Source organism: Marmota marmota, unplaced genomic scaffold (genome assembly GCF_001458135.2).
Source record: "Marmota marmota marmota unplaced genomic scaffold, marMar, whole genome shotgun sequence".
In the NCBI taxonomy this organism is placed as follows: domain Eukaryota; kingdom Metazoa; phylum Chordata; class Mammalia; order Rodentia; family Sciuridae; genus Marmota; species Marmota marmota.
The window spans coordinates 1,913,939-1,936,336 of record NW_025999842.1 but is presented as its reverse complement, the minus strand read 5'-3'; the positions used below and the strand labels follow the sequence as shown (position 1 = coordinate 1,936,336).

General features: G+C 34.4%; 1 protein-coding gene across 4 annotated transcripts in view; it reads right to left on the bottom strand.

Moving 5' to 3' along the window:
• Positions 1 to 22,398, bottom strand: part of Col12a1 (collagen type XII alpha 1 chain) — a 111,042-nt gene that overhangs the window by 63,533 nt on the left and 25,111 nt on the right. For 3 of the 4 annotated variants that reach the window (XM_015498890.2, XM_048800885.1, XM_048800927.1), the window contains exons 13-21: positions 20,748 to 21,020; positions 12,006 to 12,278; positions 7,332 to 7,598; positions 6,744 to 6,936; positions 5,521 to 5,642; positions 3,587 to 3,736; positions 3,385 to 3,504; positions 3,120 to 3,284; positions 2,270 to 2,416 (exon numbers count right to left, since the gene is read on the bottom strand). In XM_015498890.2, coding sequence (XP_015354376.1) covers positions 2,270 to 2,416; positions 3,120 to 3,284; positions 3,385 to 3,504; positions 3,587 to 3,736; positions 5,521 to 5,642; positions 6,744 to 6,936; positions 7,332 to 7,598; positions 12,006 to 12,278; positions 20,748 to 21,020 — 1,710 coding nt within the window. The remainder of the gene's footprint in view (positions 1 to 2,269; positions 2,417 to 3,119; positions 3,285 to 3,384; positions 3,505 to 3,586; positions 3,737 to 5,520; positions 5,643 to 6,743; positions 6,937 to 7,331; positions 7,599 to 12,005; positions 12,279 to 20,747; positions 21,021 to 22,398) is intronic. The other variant, XM_048800955.1, reaches the window with a different exon arrangement.

The window sequence follows — 22,398 nt, the reverse complement described above, 5'->3', positions numbered from 1 at the left end:
CCCCCATTTTTTTTTTTTTTTTTTTTTCATTTTATTTAAAGACAGAGTCTTACTGAGTTGCTTAGAGCCTTGCTTTTGCTGAGGCTGGCTTTGAACTCGCAATCCTCCTGCATCAGCCTCCGAAGCTGCTGGGATTACAGGCATGTGCCACTGAGCCCACCTGCCTGTGATTTTGCTCCCACATGTAGATACAGGTGAAATAAAATTATATAATAATATCTAAAATAAATATCAATGAAAACAAAAGTATGGGACTGGGGGATACCTCAGACCAATATTTGATCCCTAATACTTCAAAAAGAAAAAAAAAAGAAGAAGAAAGAAAATAGAAGTACTCAGATCACTGCAAATAATAATTTAAAGGGAGAAGAATTAGTCCAATGACTCTCTGAGCATGGCAAATCAGTTTCATATAAACTTTCCATTTTTGTAAGCCAAAACTAGGGAGAGCATTTCCATTCTTAGTATCCTAACCTTTATTGTACTTGGGTCATAGTCAAGCTTGCAAAATTATCAAGCAGTTTTACTGTCTGGGAAACTAGAATGAATGCAACTAGTTGATAAAAAAAAAAATAAAGGAAAACAGATAAAAGATGTTTTCATCCCCACTCAAAGTTCTCTCCAATTGAATAAAACTACAACTCTCTCAGTTAATCCAGAGCCAGGAGCCTACAAATTCTGGCTGCCCAGCTGGTCTATTTCTCCAGGGAAAAGGTCAGTCTGTTGTTCAAAATCCAAAAGAGAAAATCTGCAAAAGTTTGGAGAGAGAAACTCGAGAAGGAACATAAAAAAAAAAAAGTAGCCCCAGTATCCAAAGCACATGAACCATTTTTACCACATTATTTGTTAAACTCATTCCAACTTTTCCAAAACCAGAATAAGTTAAAGGACAGTTTTTACAATAATCTACATATACATAAAAGGAAATTTCTCATAAAATAAGAACCATAACTTTTATTGTTGGTTTTCAAAAAAAAAACAACCATTGTGGTGTTTACCATGTTTTGACCTATGTTTTTATATAGATAATAGTCATTCTGCACCATCTTCTGTTATTACAAATCCAGGTCTAGAGTTTCATTTCTAAATTCTAATTTTTTATCCATATCTCTCAAAGACCCCTAAAAACATATTTAACCATTTTATCCTGGTAAAAAGAAATTATGTAATTTCTAAAAGTACAAATCCTAAGATTAGTAATTTCCTTTTATATTCTGGTGTTACAAGCATAACCATCTATAGTTGAGACAAAAAAAAAAAATCAGATATAAGACCCCTCTTCCCATTCTACTTGAATTAGGAAATCAAAAAAGGTACCAATTTTAGACAACAAAGTTTATAAACAGCCATCTAATGGCAACATAACAATACTTAACTAGAGTTACTAGAGAAGAGATAGTCACAGAAAAGGAAGCAGGTCTCTCCACCTCTCCCCACCCCTCACCCTGACTCCTCTTTTTCTCTCCCTGAGTATTTTGCTGGAGGTGCAAGCATATATGCAAAAAGTACATCCTCAGAAAAGCTAAAAGCCCTTTTCTAGTTTGGTGCCTTTCCAAGAAACAATCAAAAAAAATCAGGGGCTAAAGAAGTGATTTTCAACTGGGAACAACTCCCCACACCCACCCCCAGCAGACATTTGACAATAGAGAAAATCTGCAAAAGTTTGGAGAAAATCAAGAAGAAACATTAAAAAAAATGCACCCTCAGTACCCAAAGCCTCTGAATCACTTCTACCATACATTATTTATTATATTCATTGCAATTTTCTCAAAACCAGAGTAAATTGGGGATAAGAAGGATAAATAAATCAGACATTAATATCCTCTGTGCCTATATGACTACATGACCAGTGTGATCCTACATTATATACAACCTGAAGAATGAGAAGTTATATTCCATTTATGTATGATGTGTCAGAATGCATTCTACTGTCATGTACAATTAATTAGAACAAATTTTTAAAATCAGAGTAAATTAAGGAAGAAAAGTTTTTATCATAATCTAAATTTATTTAAAAGAAGTTTTTCTCATATATTAAGGACCACCATAATTTTTATCATTAATTTTATGAAAGCCTTCAATTTGGGTGTTTATCATACATAAACATAAAGATATTCCTAATTATCTTAACTCAAGGAATGCCTCTGGCTTCCAATAGGCAAAGGCCAGCAATTCTGGTAAACATCTTACAATGCATAAAACCACCCCTCTCTATCCTAGAAAGAAATATCAACAGGACTGAAGATGAGAGCCCCTGGACTAAACTTACCTGGACCTTTTACACTATTACAAAGGTTGATGGTGAGGTCATCCACAATCTTGGAGAGGGACTCAAAATCTGCCACATTGTATGCATGGATATCATCGGGGTCAGTTGCAATCATCTTCAGCTCAATTTCATCAGCATTTTTAATACCTTAAAATAGATAGATATATAGATAGATAGATAGATAGATAGATAGATAGATAGATAAATTAAAAGCACTTCTTAGAAAAAAATCAAATAAATTAAGCAAATATTTTAGAACTTTTTAAATCAATGACAATTAGGCCAACTATGAAGGTTAATAATTTATTAACTAGAATATATTATTATTTTCTTCAAGACTGAAATGACACCTAGAAAACCAAAAAATAAAAAGAGATTTTTAAAAATCGAAATATGTGTGTATGTCTGGGTATAAAAAGATAGAATGATTTCTTATTGGTAGTTATAAAATAGAAATAAATAAAAAATAATATCATCTGAAAAGTATTCTAAACTGCCTTTTTCTAAATGCTTCTAGCACTAATTTCCCACCAAAAAGTGTCTTTTTGATGTTTTTTCTGGAAAGCAAAATAATGGATTTCAAAGATAAATATAGTTCTGTGGAAAATCAAACAGGAATTTTCCTGAATCCTATTAATATAGTACATTTTTTTCTCTTAATCCATTACTTTCCTTCTGAAAAGCCATGTAGTTGTGTCTCATTACAAAGAGAAAAGAAGAATGTGAACTCACTTTCTGGCACATCATTTTGATGAATTATGTGATAGAGAATATATGTTTGTTTGTTTTTCTCAAATGTCCTCAGCACTTTTGCAACCCCATGGACATCACTGCTCACTCTAGCACTTACCAATGGCAAACAGCTCCACGCCTTCATCCTTGAGCTTCTTGGACGGTGCCTCCACATCATCTTGTGATTTTCCATCAGTAATGAGAACACCAATTTTGCGAGCACGAGGCCTCATGCCAGCTTGGGTCCTGAAGCTCTGCTGGCGAATGAAATTCAAAGCCATCCCTAGTGGGATTTTTAAAAGAGAATCAGTCACATCACTTCTCATCCACATGTTGAACCAAAGCATGAACTTTTGAAAGAGTATCAGGGCACCTTCACTCACCTGTGAGAGTATTGCCTCCTTTGTATGGTAAGTTTGCCACAGCTTGCAACAAACTCTTCTTATCTCTGTGAGCATTTAATTGCCACTCTGTTCTGGGGTCTCCGCTGTACTGAGCAAGGGCTAACATAATACCATTGACGTTAGGGTATATAAAAGAACTCCATGAAAATGTCTTAATGTCATCAGTATTGTCAGAACCTACCAATTTGTACTCTTTTGGGGCCAATCTCAAAGACTTCCACAATACGAGAAATGAAGCTCCTCACAGTTCTAAAATTTGCCCTGCCGATGCTCCATGATCCATCCACAAGCAACACAATGTCTGCTTCAGCTCTGGTGAGACACTCCATCCCTGACACAGCAATCATTAGATAAGATAGTGAGAAGCAAATTGTGGGCAGGATTTCTCCCTAGCCATGCCTCTGCCACCAACTGGGTGTTCCATACTGCCTGTTGTGATACTGCAGCTCAACTGAATGATTTAGAGTGTAAGACTCTATAAATATGCAAGTATGACTTATTAGCCTTAAATAACATTCTCCAAAATCAATTCCTTCAAAGATTATTTCAGTTGCAAATCTTTCCTTCATCTTTGACTATATTTCCTGTCCTTAGACATAGAACCTGAAGACCTGAATTAGATTACCATTATAAATTTGAAAGGCTCACACACTCAAGAGCTGAAATAAATGAGAATGCATAGATGTCTAATAATACAGCATTTACAATTTCAATAAAATTGTAATGTGATCTAAAGATAAGATACTGCATTCTTTTGTAATATTTAATGGCAGTTCACAGGTAAGTTTGAGATGGACTGATTAAATGTGTTAACCAGAAATGGTTTTAGTGAGCCAAAGGTATCTTTCAAAATAATTAAACTCCCAGGTAACTATTACATATATTATGAAGGCCAGATACATGACTCTTAAAATTACACCTTTATAAAGTAAATATATATTTTTAAAACCTGATACACTATTATTTAGTTATTAATTATTTAACTTTATCATCTACCATATATAAAAATCAGATCAATACAAATGGTAAAGTTTGCACATTTAAAGAATCAAGAAAGAAGGAAGGCAATTTAGAAAAGTACACAAATATACAAATTGAGAGCTGTAGAGACAAGCACAAACACTGATACAAAGCTAGGGTGCTTTGGAAAGAGAAAATAATCCCAATATCCTCAGTGTAAAAGCTACAAAATAAAAATATAAGTCAGTTAATATCATCATAAGAGAAACAATAAAACATTAATGCAAAACAATAAGATTTGATACTTTTATTTATTTTATGCACATCCAAGATTTCAAGTGTTCTCTTTTCTAAGAGCATGTATTAACAGCTATGAATTTTCCAGTTTCTTCTATTGTTAACATCTGATCTTGACATTATGAAAAAAGGCATTGAAAAAAAATAAGTAATGCTCATCACACTACAAAGTACAATGTGCCATTCATGTATTACATACAGGACTAAAGACTTCCAAATACTATTCTAAGCACTTAAGACTTTGCAAACCTGTTCCTGCTCTGCTTATAACTACTGTTTTTTAATAAATGATAAAAAAAATTTGAATAACTACCTACCACTTCACCTCCTCTAAGAATGTTAAAAACTATCTTTATTTACATCAAGGCATAATTGAGCAGGGGCAGAACATCTAAAGGGGTTTATGTTACCAGTTTGCTTCCCAAGTCACAGTTGTCCACCCTTGTTTCTAACCTAACTCTCCTTGCCCAGCCCAAATATATTATTTAAGTAAAGATATATAATTACTTTAACAAAATAAAATTGCATCTTAATCACTAAAAAGAAGAAAAATGTTAGAAAAGTATAGATGTTATCTACAGTTGTTATTATTATCTGTTAATCTTTAAATAATGCAGTATAATGTCACTAACACAATGTTAAAAAAGAAACTTAAAAAAATAATTTAAAGTATGCTTGACTGGATGTCTTGAAGCATTTTTTCCAACATCAAAAAGGAAGCATGCAAATTATTTAAATAAATTTTAGTGAAAAAAAATAATGTTAGTCACTTCTCATTGTATAATAATCTACTAGTTCACATTTGAAATAGTTTCATAATGCTAAATTTTCCTAGGGGAATATAGCTCAATGTCTTACCAGAGGATAAAATTGGCATTACAGTTGTGTCAGAAAGAGTTGTCATTTCTTGTCCAACAAGAGGTGAACTTTCTCCTCCATCAAACATTCCAAAAACATTTACCTTATAGGTGGTACCTGCCCTGAAATGACAAAGTGAATAGTCTGTATGGACCATTGGTTCAAGGCATTATTTTGCTTTCTTAAAGACATTTATCTTGACTAATAAACTTCTACTCAGAGTAACTTACAAAGTACAGCATTTTCACAAAAGAAAAAGAGTTTCATTCTCGTTTGTTTACCCTGTGAGGTATCAAGAAAAACTAGCCACCTAGCACTCCAGAGAATTTAGGGGATTCAGAGCACCATTTCAGCCTTGCCCTTCTATCAGAGGGAGAGTCCCTACGATGCTGCTCAGCATGTCAGAAAAGGATCAGGATCTCTACTCTGCTGTTTCTTAGCAATGGGCTTTAAGAATATGATTGAAATGTTGTGTCTTGCAGGGTAGCATAAAGCACCTTGCACAAAGCCTGGCAAATAGTGTGCTTCATAAATTTTATCCCTCCTATACTAGTAAAAGTCAATAACAAGCATTTACATAGTTTTCAATATTGCTGAATGAACAGTTAAACAAACTTTCCAAGAGGCAATGCACAGTAGCCCATTCTTTTTACTGTAATAAATGAAGGGTGCTGTTCAAACTCAAACTTCCTTGTTTTCTACTGCACAGCCTAAAATTTGACCTTCAGTGAGCCCAGGATTCTCCTGCCAGCTGGCACCAAGCACAGAGAGAGTCCTGCCTTCTGGCTCTAGTGTGTCACACTGGAGGAGGACCCACACCATGAGTCACCCAGGCCCTTCCAGAAGGCACAGGAACCCCCACATTTCTTCATGGCTACAATTTTAGTAAAATGACTACAATTTTGGTGAAATGATATAATATGTATGTTTTGTTAAAACAGGGTGCTATTGAAAAAAAAATGTTATATCTGATCACTTAAAAAAAATCATTAAAGTATTATGTACATTTTGCTCAGGCCAAAATTCTGTTGCTAGCGTCTGACTAACCTCAACTCGAGTATCATGAAGCACAAGAAAGCAGATTTAGCTGATTCTTAAATACTCTGCTAACAAAGAGACATATGAGTGATTATTCACATAGGGTCTATTGATTTACATAGGTTGATTCAATCTTTTAACACAAGTTGATTCAATCTCTTAACACAAATATAATTAGTTCCTACCTAAGTTCCTCCAAAACAACTGTGTTGTCATATGGTCCAACGACTAACTCCCCTAGTTTTCTGTCATCCCCCGTAGGATGGAATGTGACTTTATAACCCTTCACCTCCCCAGGGGCAGGCTCCCAAGTCACTCGGAAACTTGACATAGTTGGGTCAGATGTTTTGAGATTTCTGGGTGACTTAAATCGGGAAGCTGTAACGATAAAAAAGGATTTTTAAAATAATATCCATAAGACTGGGCTTTTGGCATTTTCTGTTAGTGCCTACAAAAATGCATATTTATAAGAATCGTTAACTGTTGTGACCCCATATAACATGTGCAACAAAAGTCCTGATAACAGAGCACTACCCAAGAGTATAAATAATCCTTACAATTCAGATTGGTTTAGCATTAGAACATTAATAGGTAGAATTACTTTACCAGGGGGTTGGTAACAATATGCTAATTGGGTATTCCAAGTAATAATTAGAGTTGAATTTATTACAGATTCCATTTCAAACTTTTACAAATGAAGTAGACATATTAAAGTCTTTTTTTTAAATGTTACATACACTTTCCCCTCCAATAAGAGCATTATTATTTCATACCTGTTGTTCCTGATCCTTGCCTAAGCTTTCCTTCTCCTGTCTTGTAGACTGGGAGAACTGTGATATCATATGTGGTCTGGGGTTGAAGCCGTTTCAGCACTGTAGAAGTGACAGTGGCGGGCACTTTAGCAACCATTTGTCGCCCTCCCCCTTGGGGTCGGTATACAACACGGTAGTTGACAACCTTTCCTGGTGCAGGTTTCCACGTAACTCTCATTGTATTTTCTGTTTCCTCGTCCACTTTCAAAGTTTTGGAATCTTGGGATACTGTGAAATAAAAGGAAAATTAATATATATACTATAAGAGTGTGTGTGTGTGTGTGTGTGTGAACAGTTCCTTGATTATGCAAAAAGAAACTATCTGTGGTTTCTTAAATATGTACACTGTTCTCTTACTCAGCCTTGTAATCTCATAAATTTATGATGGCGTGTGAACCTTAATCTCAGCAAGATATCAGTAAGATGTTTTCTCTTTATCCAGCTAATACTAAAAAAATGGAAGTTCATATTGCAGGGATTTCCTATTTGCATCCTGGAGACTTCGGTAAAGAAAACATCCATTTCCGGAAATGAAGTTTTAGACTTTTTATTATATTTTCATCTGTAAGGAATTCCTCTAATCACAATGCCATGGGGAATACTAAAAGCTCTGAATGCAGGGTTAGAAATTTTACTCAGGCCATTTCAGAAGAAGTTGCTGTCTACAAATGACTAGACAGAATTAGCATGGTTAATACTATTCTTGTGATTGCCATGTGCACAAAACTATGAACACAAGAGAACAGGAAACTCTAACACATAAAAATACTTCAAGGGCTCTAAAGATAAATTAGTATATATTTTATATTTAGGAAGCACTATATGTTATTATTAGTACAATCCATAGACAATATTACTTATTAAGTTATCTTTTATTAATATTTTATAATTGTTAATTACTTTATAAGAAACAGATCCCAAAATACACACCAATAGCCAACAACATCCTTTTGTATTTGGGGGGTTTTCGGGGATGTGGTTATGAGGGATTGAGCCTAGGACTACTTTACCACTGAGCTACATCCTCTGTTATTTTTATTTTTATTTTGAGACAATGTCATGTTAAGTTGCTGAGGCTGTTCTTGAACTCGGAATACTTTTGCCTCAGTCTCCTAAGTTCCTGGAATTTAGGTGTGTGTACACCCAGCTATGAAATCCCTTTTCTTATACATAAGTAGAGTTCATAAGCATGATCATTTAATTCAGATTTAATAACCTTCATATTCAAGAAGTCATAGGCATTTTATTGAAAGAAATTAAGCTGAAGAAAACAAAATAAGCAAAGAATCTTTCTGATTTTAAGAGAAATTTTATATTCAAATGGGGGGGGGACCTATTAAACAACTAAAAACTCTTTTTAAAAATAGTTTTTAGACAATGGGTATCAGAAAGCACTGAACAGTGATTCCCTAAGCAAGAAGGAAGAAATGAGAGTAGACTCTACGAATGACCCAGATTCTAGCCCTAATATAAGAAGGTGGGATCCAGATGGACACTGGTGGTCTCCCTTGACTGACAGTATGATGTTGAGTGTCTGAGGAGTCCAAAGCAGAATTTGCAAAACAAAATACTATAAAGAGATCACACCATCAAAAATGCCCCCAAAACATCCAAAAGGCTCCCAAGTCTTCAATTCAGTGTTAATCAGGGATCAAGTGCGAGGAAACCATCCAAAACCAGGGAAAGAAACACCCAAAAGAAATAGAGGGAACTATTTCTGGAGTTCACACAGGGCCAGAAATGATTCCCACTAGCCAAAGAGAAAACCATATAACTCTGGAGACATCATGTAGAATACTCAGGAGATTATTACTTCCATAATGGAGCAAAATTAGCCCTAAACTAAAACAGAGCTCAAAAGTAAACTTCAGAAAGATCAAACTATTTTTCAAGGAACTTAACTATATTCCAGGAAAAAAGCTTAAGAATATTTATAAGAATATAAAAATATATAACACCCAAAAAGGTAAAATTCACAACGTCTGGCTTCAAATAAAAATTATTGAGCATGCCAAGAAGAAAAAACTATGGCCCATGTTATGGATGGAAAGATTACATCTCCCCCAAAAGTCCTATGTGTTCAATGTGCTAGTGTTTTGCAGACAGGGCCTTTAAGGAGATAAGTAGGATTAAATGAGGTTGTATAAGTGAGGTCCTAATTTAATGGGATTAGTGTCTCTATAAAGGAAGGAAGAGACTGTTGATCCCACTGCCATGAAGAGGAACAACAGAGAGTTTGCCCTCTGTCAGCTTACTAGTGTCAATACATGGTTTCCATGGTATCAACAGATTGTACACCATACTCTTCTAAGTTTCAGGTGATCCTGATCCTACAGACATTTCTAAAACATCCCTTGGGAGCGCCTATGAAACTCTTAAAGCATAACTGGGTGACTCGTTGAGCTACCCCCATACGTTAGGATTCATCAGTCACCTAAATGCCACCCCTCACATGTTTGAAAGGACTTTGTGGCTTTGTGGCTTTGCTTTCCCCAAAGACAAAGCAACACACAACAACCAACAGCAGTAGAGCCAAAAAGGTTCATGTCTTCTATTTACTTAGACATTTAAGCAGTTTTGTATACTCTGAGAAATCAATGTTTCCTTCCTTCCAAGTCTGCTTCTAGTTCAAAAGAGACTTCTCTGTTCACCAGCCTTAAAATCAAAGAGCCAAAAAATACTAAAAAGTTCTCAGCTGCTCATCTTCTAAGAAACAAAAGTTTATTTACAGCTTCTGCTAACATACTTGCTTTTGGCTAAATCACATTCCTTATGAAGATTTTCAAACCTAATTATCTGAAGGCTCGGATACTTTTAGAAAAAGATATAATGGAGAATTTTTTGGAAAGAAAATTCTCTAAATGCACATACTTTAATAATTTCTCAACTATATGAATTTTATCTTTACTCCTATAAATAAGGTTAGCTCTATGTGTCATTATCTGACCTGAGTTTGCAATATGGCTTCTCTTACAACAAAGAAATAGAGAACCGATTTCTGCCAGTTTCTTAAACTACATCAGCCAATCTATTCCAGACACAAGATTTCATTTAGTACCATAGAAACTAATCATGTGAATATCTGAGCAATATGCCTTTACACAAATTTAAATTTCATACAGGAATTTTTTGGTTTTTTGTTTTTTGGTTTTTTTGAAAGCTGGTTAATTTAGACAAATTTAAATTTAAACATATCCAACTGAGCTTGTCAGTGGTAAAAAGAAAATGAATTTCTCAGGCAACTCAGACCAAAAGATTTTTGTTAAAGGACAATTTCAAATCAGGATATGGGACTTAACTGAAAATCCTCATGGCACTTCCTTCTTTCTCTTTGCCATAAAGATCACCAAAATCCTTCTACTTCTTTCTAACAGAAGAAAATGCAAAGATGATCCATTTCTTTCCCCTTTTTCTAAAATCCTCCCAAAACAAAAGGAATAAAGTTTTTTTCCCTACAAAAGCTTAGAAGTACCCATGCTTAACAAATGAATTTTTTGTTTTTTTGTGGGGTTTTTTTTTTTTTGGGGGGGGGTGTTTTTAATATACTTTCTTTTACAACAGTTTTAGTTTTATAGCAAAACTGGAAAGAAAGTACAGAGATTCCCCATGTATCCTTCCCTGACCCACACATACAGGACCTCCCTCATTCCTAACATCCCCCACCAAAGAGATACACTCATAAAAACTACTAACCGACTCTGGTACATCATTCATTATCAAAAAAATAACTTTAGGAAAGAGAATTAAAAAATTTTGACACATCCTGCACCAGCCATGTGATGATAAATGATGATAGATTATTCATAATTGTTCACCAAAAAGAATACTAATGAGACAGAGTCACTATAATATTGAGTGAGATTTTGATTTAACTTTATCAAATATAACAGGAATAAAGCAAAGAATCTAGGATTGGTCTTATTATATGAAAATCATTATGTCGATAGTCAGTAATCATTTATAAATTATTACTAAATAACTAGTCACTGTACTTGATGCTTTGTACATTGTTATTTCATTTTATCCTCATGACAACTCTGAGAGACAAGATTTATTATCTACATTCTACACATTAAGAAACCAAGATTCAAAGGTTAAGTAAAGTTAGCCAGATCATGCAACTATAAATGTGCCTGAATTCTGTCTCCAGGGGTCCTGATCTTTTTCCTGGTCGGGGGTCCTATCTAGTTGATCAGAGATGGGGCAGGGAGTTAAATGAAGGTAGTTGAAAGGAATTTGGTATTTCAAAATATGACTTTTTTCCTTCTTTTTGTAGTACGGGAAATTGAATCCAGGGGTGCTCTACCACGGAACTTCACCCCTAGCCCTTTTTGTTTTTTATTTTAAGACAGGGTCTCTCTTAAGTTGCTGAGGCTGACCTTGAACTTGCAATCCTTTTGCCTCAACCTCCTGAATCACTGGAATTACAGACAAGCACCACCATGTTAGGCTGACATATTTTTTCATGTATTAATTAATCTGAATTTAAATTGCATTCTTTAAATATTGTAATTGTCAAGTCCTTGTTTAGCATATGAACAAAAAAAAATCAAGTGGATAAACTACATGTCCTTTGGGCTGATAGCTATTAGGTAGCACTAATACACTCCCAAACACACCTGTGATGTTACCTACATTCAGTTGTGGCGTCTCCAGTCAAAGGTTCTCCTTCTCCACTACTGTAAGTTGCAAAGACCGAAATTTTGTATTTGGTCTCTGGCTGCAGATTTTCTATTACAGTATGAATTGCATCTCCAGGAAGATTTTTCTCTCCAGCCTCAACATCATCATAAAGAGATTTCCATAAGACCCTGTATCCTCGAACCATTCCTGGAGCAGACGTCCAATAAGCACCAACTGATGTATCAGTGATGTCCTTAATAACTAAGTCTTGAGGTGAACCACGTTCTACGATAGAAATTAAAGGGAAATCATTTTTTTTAAATAACTACTAAATATTTGAACATTCATTCATCCTGGGAGACATCCTAACTTGCTGAACACAAACTCAATTGCTATTTCTCCTTTCTGAGTTTTTTTTTCCCTTCTGTCAGTAGAGCAGGATTGATGGAATAAAACTTCAGAATTATACTTGATTCCTATTTATCAGCCTTACCCCCCATGACCAGTCTGATTGCAAGACCTTCTAGGAAAAGGTTATCGGTTATCACCCAAATTTGAAGGAATAGGTGTCTTAAATTTTTTTAAAGGAAAAATAAAGCATCTAAATCCCAAAATTCTGTCACATTTCAGTCTGCTTGTTGACATAGCCCATTGTTCACAAAGATCTTCATTTACTTTCATGATCTTTTCCTCCCAGATCTAATTTAAATAAGCTCAGTTTCAATGTATGATTAACAATAACTGCATCAATCTCATATCATTTGCAAACCTAAATTCCAACAATCATGTTCTGGAGAAATTTTTGTTTGCTCATACAGTTAAAAAAGTAGAACTAACTTTCATCATAGCTTAACCCTAATAAAGCTAAAAAATGAATAATTCTTCTAGAAAACTTAAAAGTGAATAGTCATCAAAATAAAATACACCACTTGTTCTAGCTGATCAAAAACATCTGCTACTAAATTCTGGCTCTTTCATGAAAAAAAATGGAAAAATATGGAAACCTCAATTTAATGGGAGGCACAGATGTCTTCCAATAAAACTCTCGCTCTCCATAGTTTAAATGTAAGATAAATATACAGGTCACTTTATATTGGCTACCTTTACTAAGGCTTGTGCCACAGTGTGACATAATTATGAAACTATCTGCTTCTTCAGCATACACTTTGCCAGTAATTGTTGTATACTCATGCCAATAATATACAATGCTATTATAAGAATTATGGAAGCTATTAATTTATTTGGCTCAAAGAGTAAAAATGAATATCTTAAAGCTATTTATAATTAAATAAATTTCAACACACAAAAAAAGTAAAGATAACAATGAACAATAAAGAAACATCAGTAGACAAAAACCTACAATATATCATTAAATTGGGAGGGGAAAAAAGAAATAAAATGAGTTGAACAGCCTACCAGTCAAGCCTAAATGGAAAATTCTATTATAAATAACTTTAACTGCTGACAGGACATCTCATCTCTGGAAGGAAATTAGTTGCATATTTTGCTGCAAGAATACTTATTTTCAAGAACATACTGACTTTCTCCCCCAAGTACATAAGGCTAATTCTCATTTGAAAGTCTTCTTCATTGTGTTTGCTACTTAAATGGCTACACATCTTTATATCTTCTCTACCTACAGGAAGATAAAAGTGCAATTTTAAGTAGTTTGTTTAATTTGTTTTGTTTGGTTCAGTTATTGAGGTTTTTATTTGTCTGTTATTTATATTGATCATTGATATCCCAAAAACTAGTCTCTAAGCGTCAAATGTGCAAAACTTTTTTCCTTTTGTTTCATATATGCCAGTTTTCCAAATGTGCCTCTTTCAATATTTCCCAAGTTGCAGTCAGAAATAGCTGCTATAGAATGACCACTCTTGAAAGTGATTCTGAGTTTAAATAAGCTAAATACTGTATTAATGACATTCCAAAAAAATATAAGACAAAGTTAGAATGTGGGAATTCTATTCCAAATTAATACTGGGATAATTCACAAACAATAATTTAGCTTCTACTTTTCTTAAAGGTTATGCTTCTCAGACTGTTTTTCTCCCTGCTTTCTACATCACTGAATTTGTGACATTGTTTGTTTCCATGACAACAGACATCTCACAAACACAAATACAAGTTAATGATTTCACTGTGAGAAAAAATAATAATAATGGGAAGAGAATTATGGCTGAAGCAAAAATATATTCACAAAGACATTTCTGAGCTTAAAACAAAAGGATCTCATATCACTAGACATGTCTCCCCATGCATTTTAACCAACTATTTTAACACTCTCAAGACATATAAAGCTAGAGCAAAATATTAATAAAATTGCTATAAAGACCTTTTCCAGGTTTATCAATGTCCTGAAGATGAAATCTTCAAGAGCACTTTTTAAGATGCAAATGAAAAAGCAACTAAAAAATCATTTCTGAGTTCTCATGAATGTCATGACAACATTAATTTTAATGAACATGAGTAGGTTCTCAATCACAGGAAAAAAAATCCTCTATAAAGTCATAGTTTCTGCCTGTCTTGTACAAAGCCATTATTTGTAGGGAAGAGCATTACCAATTCATATTAGTTACAAAGAAACACAGACTTCAAAGAAAGGAAAAAGGTAGTTCTATTCACTAGCCAGGATTGAAAAGACAACTCCTTCACGTGGGTTTCTTATGTCAATCAGTCAGCTTGATAAGAATATTCCTAAACATAAGCTTATACTATTCTCAGGCATTAAATTTTTTTCTCCAAAAAAGCAAGATATCTTGAGTATTGTGTTGCCTTACACCCACAAACATGGAAGAAGTCATAAATTCATGACACTTAAGTTTTATCAGATCTACAAACCTTCAAGTTTTAAAAAATGGGATTTTGGCTTGGCCAAACATTAGATTACCAAAAAAAAAAATGAAGAAATTTTAAGCACTCTGTGGCACAATTGGCAGGAAGCAGGTTGGCAAGTGACCAAGTTGGTCTTGGAGCTAGGTATACAACCAGCTGTGTGGGCCACCAGCAGACCATGTCAGTACCTGAGGCCCTGGATACTCAGTAGCAAAATAACTGGACTGTACATGATCAAATATACAGAACTTCCTGGAGAACCAAAGGCTCCATCCTGCCTTTATCCATTAAATCAGAACATCCAGGCCTAAATGCTGATGCTTTCTAGAAATCTTTAAAATCTGCCCCATAGCTCTAATTCATCTATAATTCTTTATTCTTTCCCCATCTCTAATTTTCCCCCTCCTTTTCTTTCTGCTGCTTCTCTCTGAGGCCTAGAGAAGCATTTACTTGGAATGTATGGTTGGTCAGTGTGGGAAAGAACCTTCAGACTTTCAAAGGTAGCCCTGTAGGAAAAAAAAAAAAAAGTGTAGAAACAGGGCTACCTTTTCACAAAGGGTGAAAAACAAAACTGTTCCAAATGTTGGTCCTGGCGATGCTCTGTAGGATAGCTTGATGGTTCACTTATGACCAGATAATGGATAAGTCATTGGATAATGGAGAAGTTATTTAGCTCCTCATCACATCCTTTCTATCCCATAAAATACAGAGGAAGTTCACCCCTCCCTTTTCCCCTCTGCCAATATGTTGTAGCTTTTGTTCTCAATCTAAGGAACTCCACACATCAATTACCACAGAAAGAGATTATTTGGCTTCTTTTGGTTTAGTTTGATCAGACTGAGTTTGAGAAAGAGTTCCTTTTTACCTTAGAGAAAGGAGATGGGAAAAGAAGTCAAATTAAAATTCCAGTCCCTACCCTGTCTCCAAGAAAGATTACTGGTTCTCAAGAGGGCAAGGCACAGTCGCAAGGGCAGTGAGCAGAAGCCAAGTCCAGCAGACTTTCTGCCCCTTTCCCCACTACATTTCCCTGAGCCTAGACCCACTTCTGCTCTAGCAGAGGCTCCCTCACTCCCTCAAATGTACGTGGTTTTTTGTTTGTTTGTTTGTTTGTTTGCTAGATGAACACAATATCTTTATTTTATTTTTTTATGTTGTGCTGAGAATCGAACCCAGTGCTTCACACATGCTAGGAGGCAAGTGCTCTACCACTGAGCCACAATTCCAGCCCTCAAATGTATGTATTATGATGTGGGGGTTGATTTAGGATATTTTCTTTTTTTTACCCAAATGACATTTTTTTCAATAACATTTAGCTTCCTGATGTTTACTGACTTCTGTTCTGGATTACATGCTGTGTTTTCTTCATTATGTTTATCTCATAATAAAATTTCTGGCAATTATTTTAAATAAGTCATCTTCTATAATGATGGTATGCATCTTTTCTATTCCTTTGATTCCATGTCAACAGTTTTCCCATATTTCCCATACACTAGTATATGTATCAGCATAAGTACCATGAATAACAATTCATTCGTATGATGGTATTGGCTAAAGGTATTAAATTCTATCAGGTTTTGAAATTTTGACACGCAGCATTTCTGTCCTGATTATAAAGCACATTCACACATATATTCAAAAGCATTGTTCTCATGAATGCTGCTGCTGCTATGGGAAGTAATTCAGACAGGTGCATTTCTCATGATCTGCATATCCACAAGGGGTTGATTTGCACACTTTTATTTCCATATACTATGCCAAAGATTAATACTTCATTTAAGTAACTTTCATATATTTCCTTAGCCCTTTCCATTTGCTTTCTGAAAAGTAAGTTATCATCCAACTCAAATGTAATTATAATATAAATTAGCCAACAATGATAACTGAAAAATTAATCATTACAAAATGAAACTATATTTCATCTTATAGATTGTTCCAGCCAGCTTTCACTGAGTTTCACATACCACTTTCAAAAATAGAAGTTAAATTGAAAATGTAATGTAAACTCTCTTCTAAATCAATTTGTCTTTTCCGTTAGAGCTCAGCTCAAAAGCCATCCAACTTTCCACAGCAGAATGCAGAAGACCTGCTTCTGGATAACATTCATGTGGAAATACACTTGATTTACAACCAATGAACTAGAACCACCATTCCAAAGGACAAAGTTCACTGTCAATAAGTTAACTCAGTCACTTCAAGTAATAAGTTCTTAAAAACATCTTAACATTAAATGGTAATTCAACTTCAGAGCCTGCATAAGCAAAAAATATATATATCTTCCTGATTGATTTAGATTTTTCTCGGATCAACAATTAATTCACAGAAAAGGAACTGTGAATGACTGTCCTGTGATTGTGCTAAAGTTCCTTGGCAACATTACAGTTGTTAGGCCCTAAACGTATGATTTTTCAAATTATGAGACAGCAGTAAATCTCGGGAAACATAGAGGCTTTGTTAGTTGGTTTTGATGAAGCCTCATATTACTCAACATCATGCAGAATTCTTGTGATATGCTAAAAACCTCATTGCAACAAAATGTCAACTGAGTTTGGTTTGATCTGTAGGAAGCCATTCATGTCTAAGGCATTGGCAAGTTGCTACAGCAACTGAAACAAAGAAAATTCTGAAAAGTCATATTTTCCATAGCCCAAAAAACAACACTCAGAAATTTTTTAAAAGAGCCATATTATTTCCTAACTGATATTTTCATTCATTTGTGGTAAATCTCTGAATAAAAATGAACACTATTCATTTAGAGGTTTATAAAAGCAAGTTTTCCTCTTAATTATTAACAATAACTACAAAGGTTTCTAGTAATATTTAATGGGCATCTACATGTATAATCATGTTTTAGAAATTACATTAAGCCTATCTATTTTAACAACAACCACCCGGTTAAAAAAAATGTAAATCAAAACTAATGGTTTGTGCTCAAATTCCTCTGAAGTTGGATCTGAAATAGTAATAAACTCTGCCTTTGTGATTCCATTGCATACAATACTAGAGCCAACCATGAACTTCCCCAATGCCAATGCTAATAAATCTCTCTTCCAGAGACAGGGGAATTTTCTGATCTTCAGCTGCATTTTTAAAAAAGAAAGGAAGGAAGGAAGGAAAGAAGGAAGGAAGGAAGGAAAGAGGAAGGAAGGAAGGAGAAAATACCAGGAAACAGATTCAAGTTAGGGAGGGTTGTAGGTTATAGTAAATATTTTTTAAAAATGCATTCTTGCTTTTTGAATTGAAAGCCACAATGCACTTGAGGTAATTTGTACAATTTTCAACCTAGGGAAAGCTCTTATGGTTGCCTCCATGCCTCTGGATAGAAGAAACATTCCTTCAAGGTCTGCTCTTACCACCTCCTCTTCCAAGAGAAAAACAGATTAGAAAAACAGCAGCCCTCAAAAGCAGTTGCCTGGCTCTGTTTCTGGGCTTTCCACTCCCTGCATTTACCATCATATCCTATTCCTGTATATGGTATGTGGATTTGGCTGAGTTAATATAATAAAATGAAATGGAATAACCAGGGGCAAAAGTCTTCTATTATTTTAATTTAGTCACAACTATGCTTTCACATATTTGTCAAGTTTACCACACATAATGCAATGGGACAAATATGTTCATAAAATAAGGCTGGCATTTTTTTTTTTTTTTTGGTGATCTTTCATTGCAGTAAGGAGCTCTAGTGTAAATGAAAAATAATTTTTATTATTACAATTGAGTAACAAATTAACTATATTTTTAAGCAAACTTGAAAATCATCTAGCTTTCCTCCATCTCAGGAAATGAGAAACTGTAGTGTTTAATCTTTATTTTGTTTCCTATGTATATCCCACAGAGACAATTTCTGATCAGGTATCTAGTATGTGTGTATGTATGCACTCAAACATGAATACAAGTTACTAGACTAGACTATCTATACCACTGGTTCAAAGTTAAAAACTCATAAACAATTAACTACACATCTAGCCCCAAAAAAACTACAGTCTAATAGAATGTAAAATTTTTAAAGAGAATTTTATTATATAAGATTTTTAGGGTTTTTTTTTTCTTTGTTTGGTGGTGCTGGGGTTCGAACCAAGGGACTTGTGCATACAAGGCAAGCACTCAAATGAGCTATATCCCCATCTTCATTCTTGAAGAAAATACCTTAATTTTTAGAATTAAGAAATTTTTGAGTGTGACTATACTTTTAAAAGAAAGTGGTACAGATGAATATAAGAAGATTAAAAGGTACAACCAAAAGAAAAACTATTAAGTTATTTCCAAGACCATGAAATAATTTAAAGGAGAATTTTTTACAAATGTAAATAATCCGCACTTATTCTTTTAAAAAAAAAAAAGTCCAAAAGTTTATCCTTTGAAAAAAATCCTATGAACATCAGGCTAAAAACTTATAAAAAGCATATGAAAAAGAAATCTGCAAAAGGTCAAAAGAGAAGGGCTAGTTTCTCCAAAATTCTGGATGTTGCTCCAGATGCAGAGTTCACATGCTTTTATTGTTATGTTTATGCCTCTGTAGTTAAGGCAATCTTCATTTCTGCCTCTCATTTTGAAAGTTTTCGTGACAATCAATACTAGCACTGTATTTTTAAATATCAGTTCTAAAGTTAGTAAGGTATTTCCTCTTGATGAATTTTATATCCATATAGTAATTTACAATTCTGAGAAGAAGGAGGGAGGATGATCATCCCCCTTTTATAGCTGGAAAAACTGAGGTTCAGAGGGGTAAAAAGCTTATTAAGTTTGCTCAGCTAAGTAGTTCAGCCAATCTTCTGGTTATCAGGACTTCACACACTGGTATGTAATCTTATATTTAAATCCTTTTCTAAGAACAGATTTTTGGGGACTAATGGGATTAAACTTTCAATCATGGTTATTTTGATTTGAAAATTTTTGTTTATTTGTTTTTAATTCTTGACTAGGTCTTTAAGCATCCAATTAGAATTACTTATTATAGGTTTGTCCCTGCCAATTCCAATTTACAATCCTCCAAGCTCCTGAATTGTCAAATTTGATGGGTATTTTGCCTAATTTCCTACGAATTTTTACATCACAAAAGGTATTTCAGATTCATTTTCTCCCAATAATGATTTAAATAAGTAATATAAAATGTGATGATAAAAAGAAAGAAAGCTTGTTAGCCTACACTACTAATCAGCATCACTGTAACCATCTAGTGATAACACTTTTTCTTTGCATTGCAATCATTCTCTTTGTGGTTAACTTGAATTTATGTTTTCTCTACCATGCACTACTTACTTATTTGTGGTGAGTTAAACCTAAGCTGCCATTATATCTCAAAAGAACCTAAAAAATATGAAGCACTCTGACAATTCGTGTAAAAAAACAAGGAGACAGTCTTGCTGGTTGTGCTTACTAAGTATTGCATTAACTCCGAAATTCTAACATGGAATTGAATTTTAGAAGTTACTTAGAAAACAAACAAAAACGTGGGTTCTCAAATTTCTGAAGCTACTATGAGTGCTTTTGTGCATAGTAAAAGAGAAGACCACGTGACCGAAAGAGAAAATGGCTCCTATCAGGCCCTGGTTGACATTGACCTTCAGCAATTCAAATACTCTTCACCTATAGATATTTCCCAAGGCTCCTTCCCTCCCTGAATGTCGCACCTTTAATCTCCATTAAACCAACCCAAGGCACTATAAACACATTTTCATGGCCTTACTATACAGACTGCTTCCCAAAGATACTTTTTCCTAATCAAGTTTTTTTTCAGTTTCTTACTTTCTATATCTCTGAATAACAGGCAATTTTATGGTTATTCATTTTCAATTATAAATTCCTTTTAAGAAAAAAAGATTACACATTTCCAGATTTCATTCTTTGAAAAAGTGTTAAGCTTCCTAAATGCAGAATCACAAACAAGTTCAAGGATTTTCATTAAAATATGACAGTGATTACCTTCCAGTGTTGTTCCTTCTCCAAAAAGGGCATCTCCAGCCCCAGATGCATACAAAGCTGTCACAGATAAGGCATATTGTGTCCCCTGCTTTAATCTTCTCAGCATGGTATTGGTTGTATCTCCTCTCACAGTGACCTCTTGAGTCTCCCCTCCTGCCACTGGGGTGTATGTGACGAGATAATGTTTGACTTTTCCAGGTGCTCCACTCCAAGATAACTTCATGGTTGATGTTGTAGCGTCAGAAACTCTTAAGTCTCTTGGATTCCCTCTAACTTCATTAAAAATGACAATAACAACATTAAAATCCATTATTTAATAAACTGACTTGAAAAACACTTGGTTACTTTATATCCTGAATGAGGCTAGTCATTTAAATTGTTAACCAGTCAACAAAGTTTAAGCATTTCTAAATCTGGACCTCTGCGTTAGTAGAAACAAAGCCAAAGACATACCATTCCTTTTCTGAATTTAGACAGATTAAAATCTTTCATGTTAATCTGTGTAATTCTCATGTTAGAATCTTTTGTGTAAAATATTTTTTCTTAAATTTTCCCTGAAAGTGGGAAAAAACTTTATAAAATGCACCCATGTTGATTAGTATTACAATGGAGGAGACTTTAACTCCTCCAAGATGTCTCAGTACAAACACTTTGTTGGTATAAGGCTATAAATATCTAAAGGTAATATCCAGGAAATAATGCTGATAGAATAAAAGTGATTAAAATGATCTTGTCCTAAGGGGAAAAGAGAAGAAATAAGTTGAGACACGGAGCCTTGGGTACAGCTTGGGTACAGTTAAGAGGGCCACCTATCCCTTCTCAACTATGATGTCTAGCATCTCGTGGCTGCAGGTAGATTGGCCACATCATCTCTGAAGAGTCTCAGGGTACTCAGTTACCAACTGGGCACATAGCACCCAGCCAGTTTTACTCCAGAAAACAGAAAGATGAAGAGTTACTGGGTTGTTTCATGGTGACCAGCACAAAGAATCCCAGATTCCCAGCAAGTAAAAGAAAAAATGAAACAGTGACTTTCCAAAGGAGGAGAAAGGAGGAAGAAAGGACACAGAAAGAGAAGGGGTTACCTCAGAAAAGGCTAATGAGCTAAATTGCACAGGGAGGGAGGGGAGCAATGAAGTAGGGGAAGGAAGAGTGACACAGAGGCCACACTGTACTGTAGTAGATATTCCTTGGAAGCATCTGACGAATAGCAGTGAAGAACACAAACTCATATTCATGACTTATGAACCACATGACTTAGAGTTATTATTTAATTCCCTTGGCCTCATTTCCTTCTAAAAATGGGACAATAACACTAACTTCACAGTCTGTACAGGAATTTAATGAGATAATATGCAAAAAAAATCTTTGCAGATTCTACTTCAAATAGGTGCACAATAACTGCTTGTTTTTTGCTAATATGTTCTTAGCATTTTATTATTATTAAAAACTACACAGATAAGACATAAAATAAAGATTATATATGCCTTTTTTCCCTCAATGAAATATATATTAAACACTAATTATTTACTACAAATGTCAGAATTGATCCCAGAAGTCTAATTGCCACAGTAAATAAAAACAAATTAAGGTTTAAAAATCTTCCCAAAGAAGTAAAATATGATCTGTTTTAATGGTGCCAAGAAGTTTG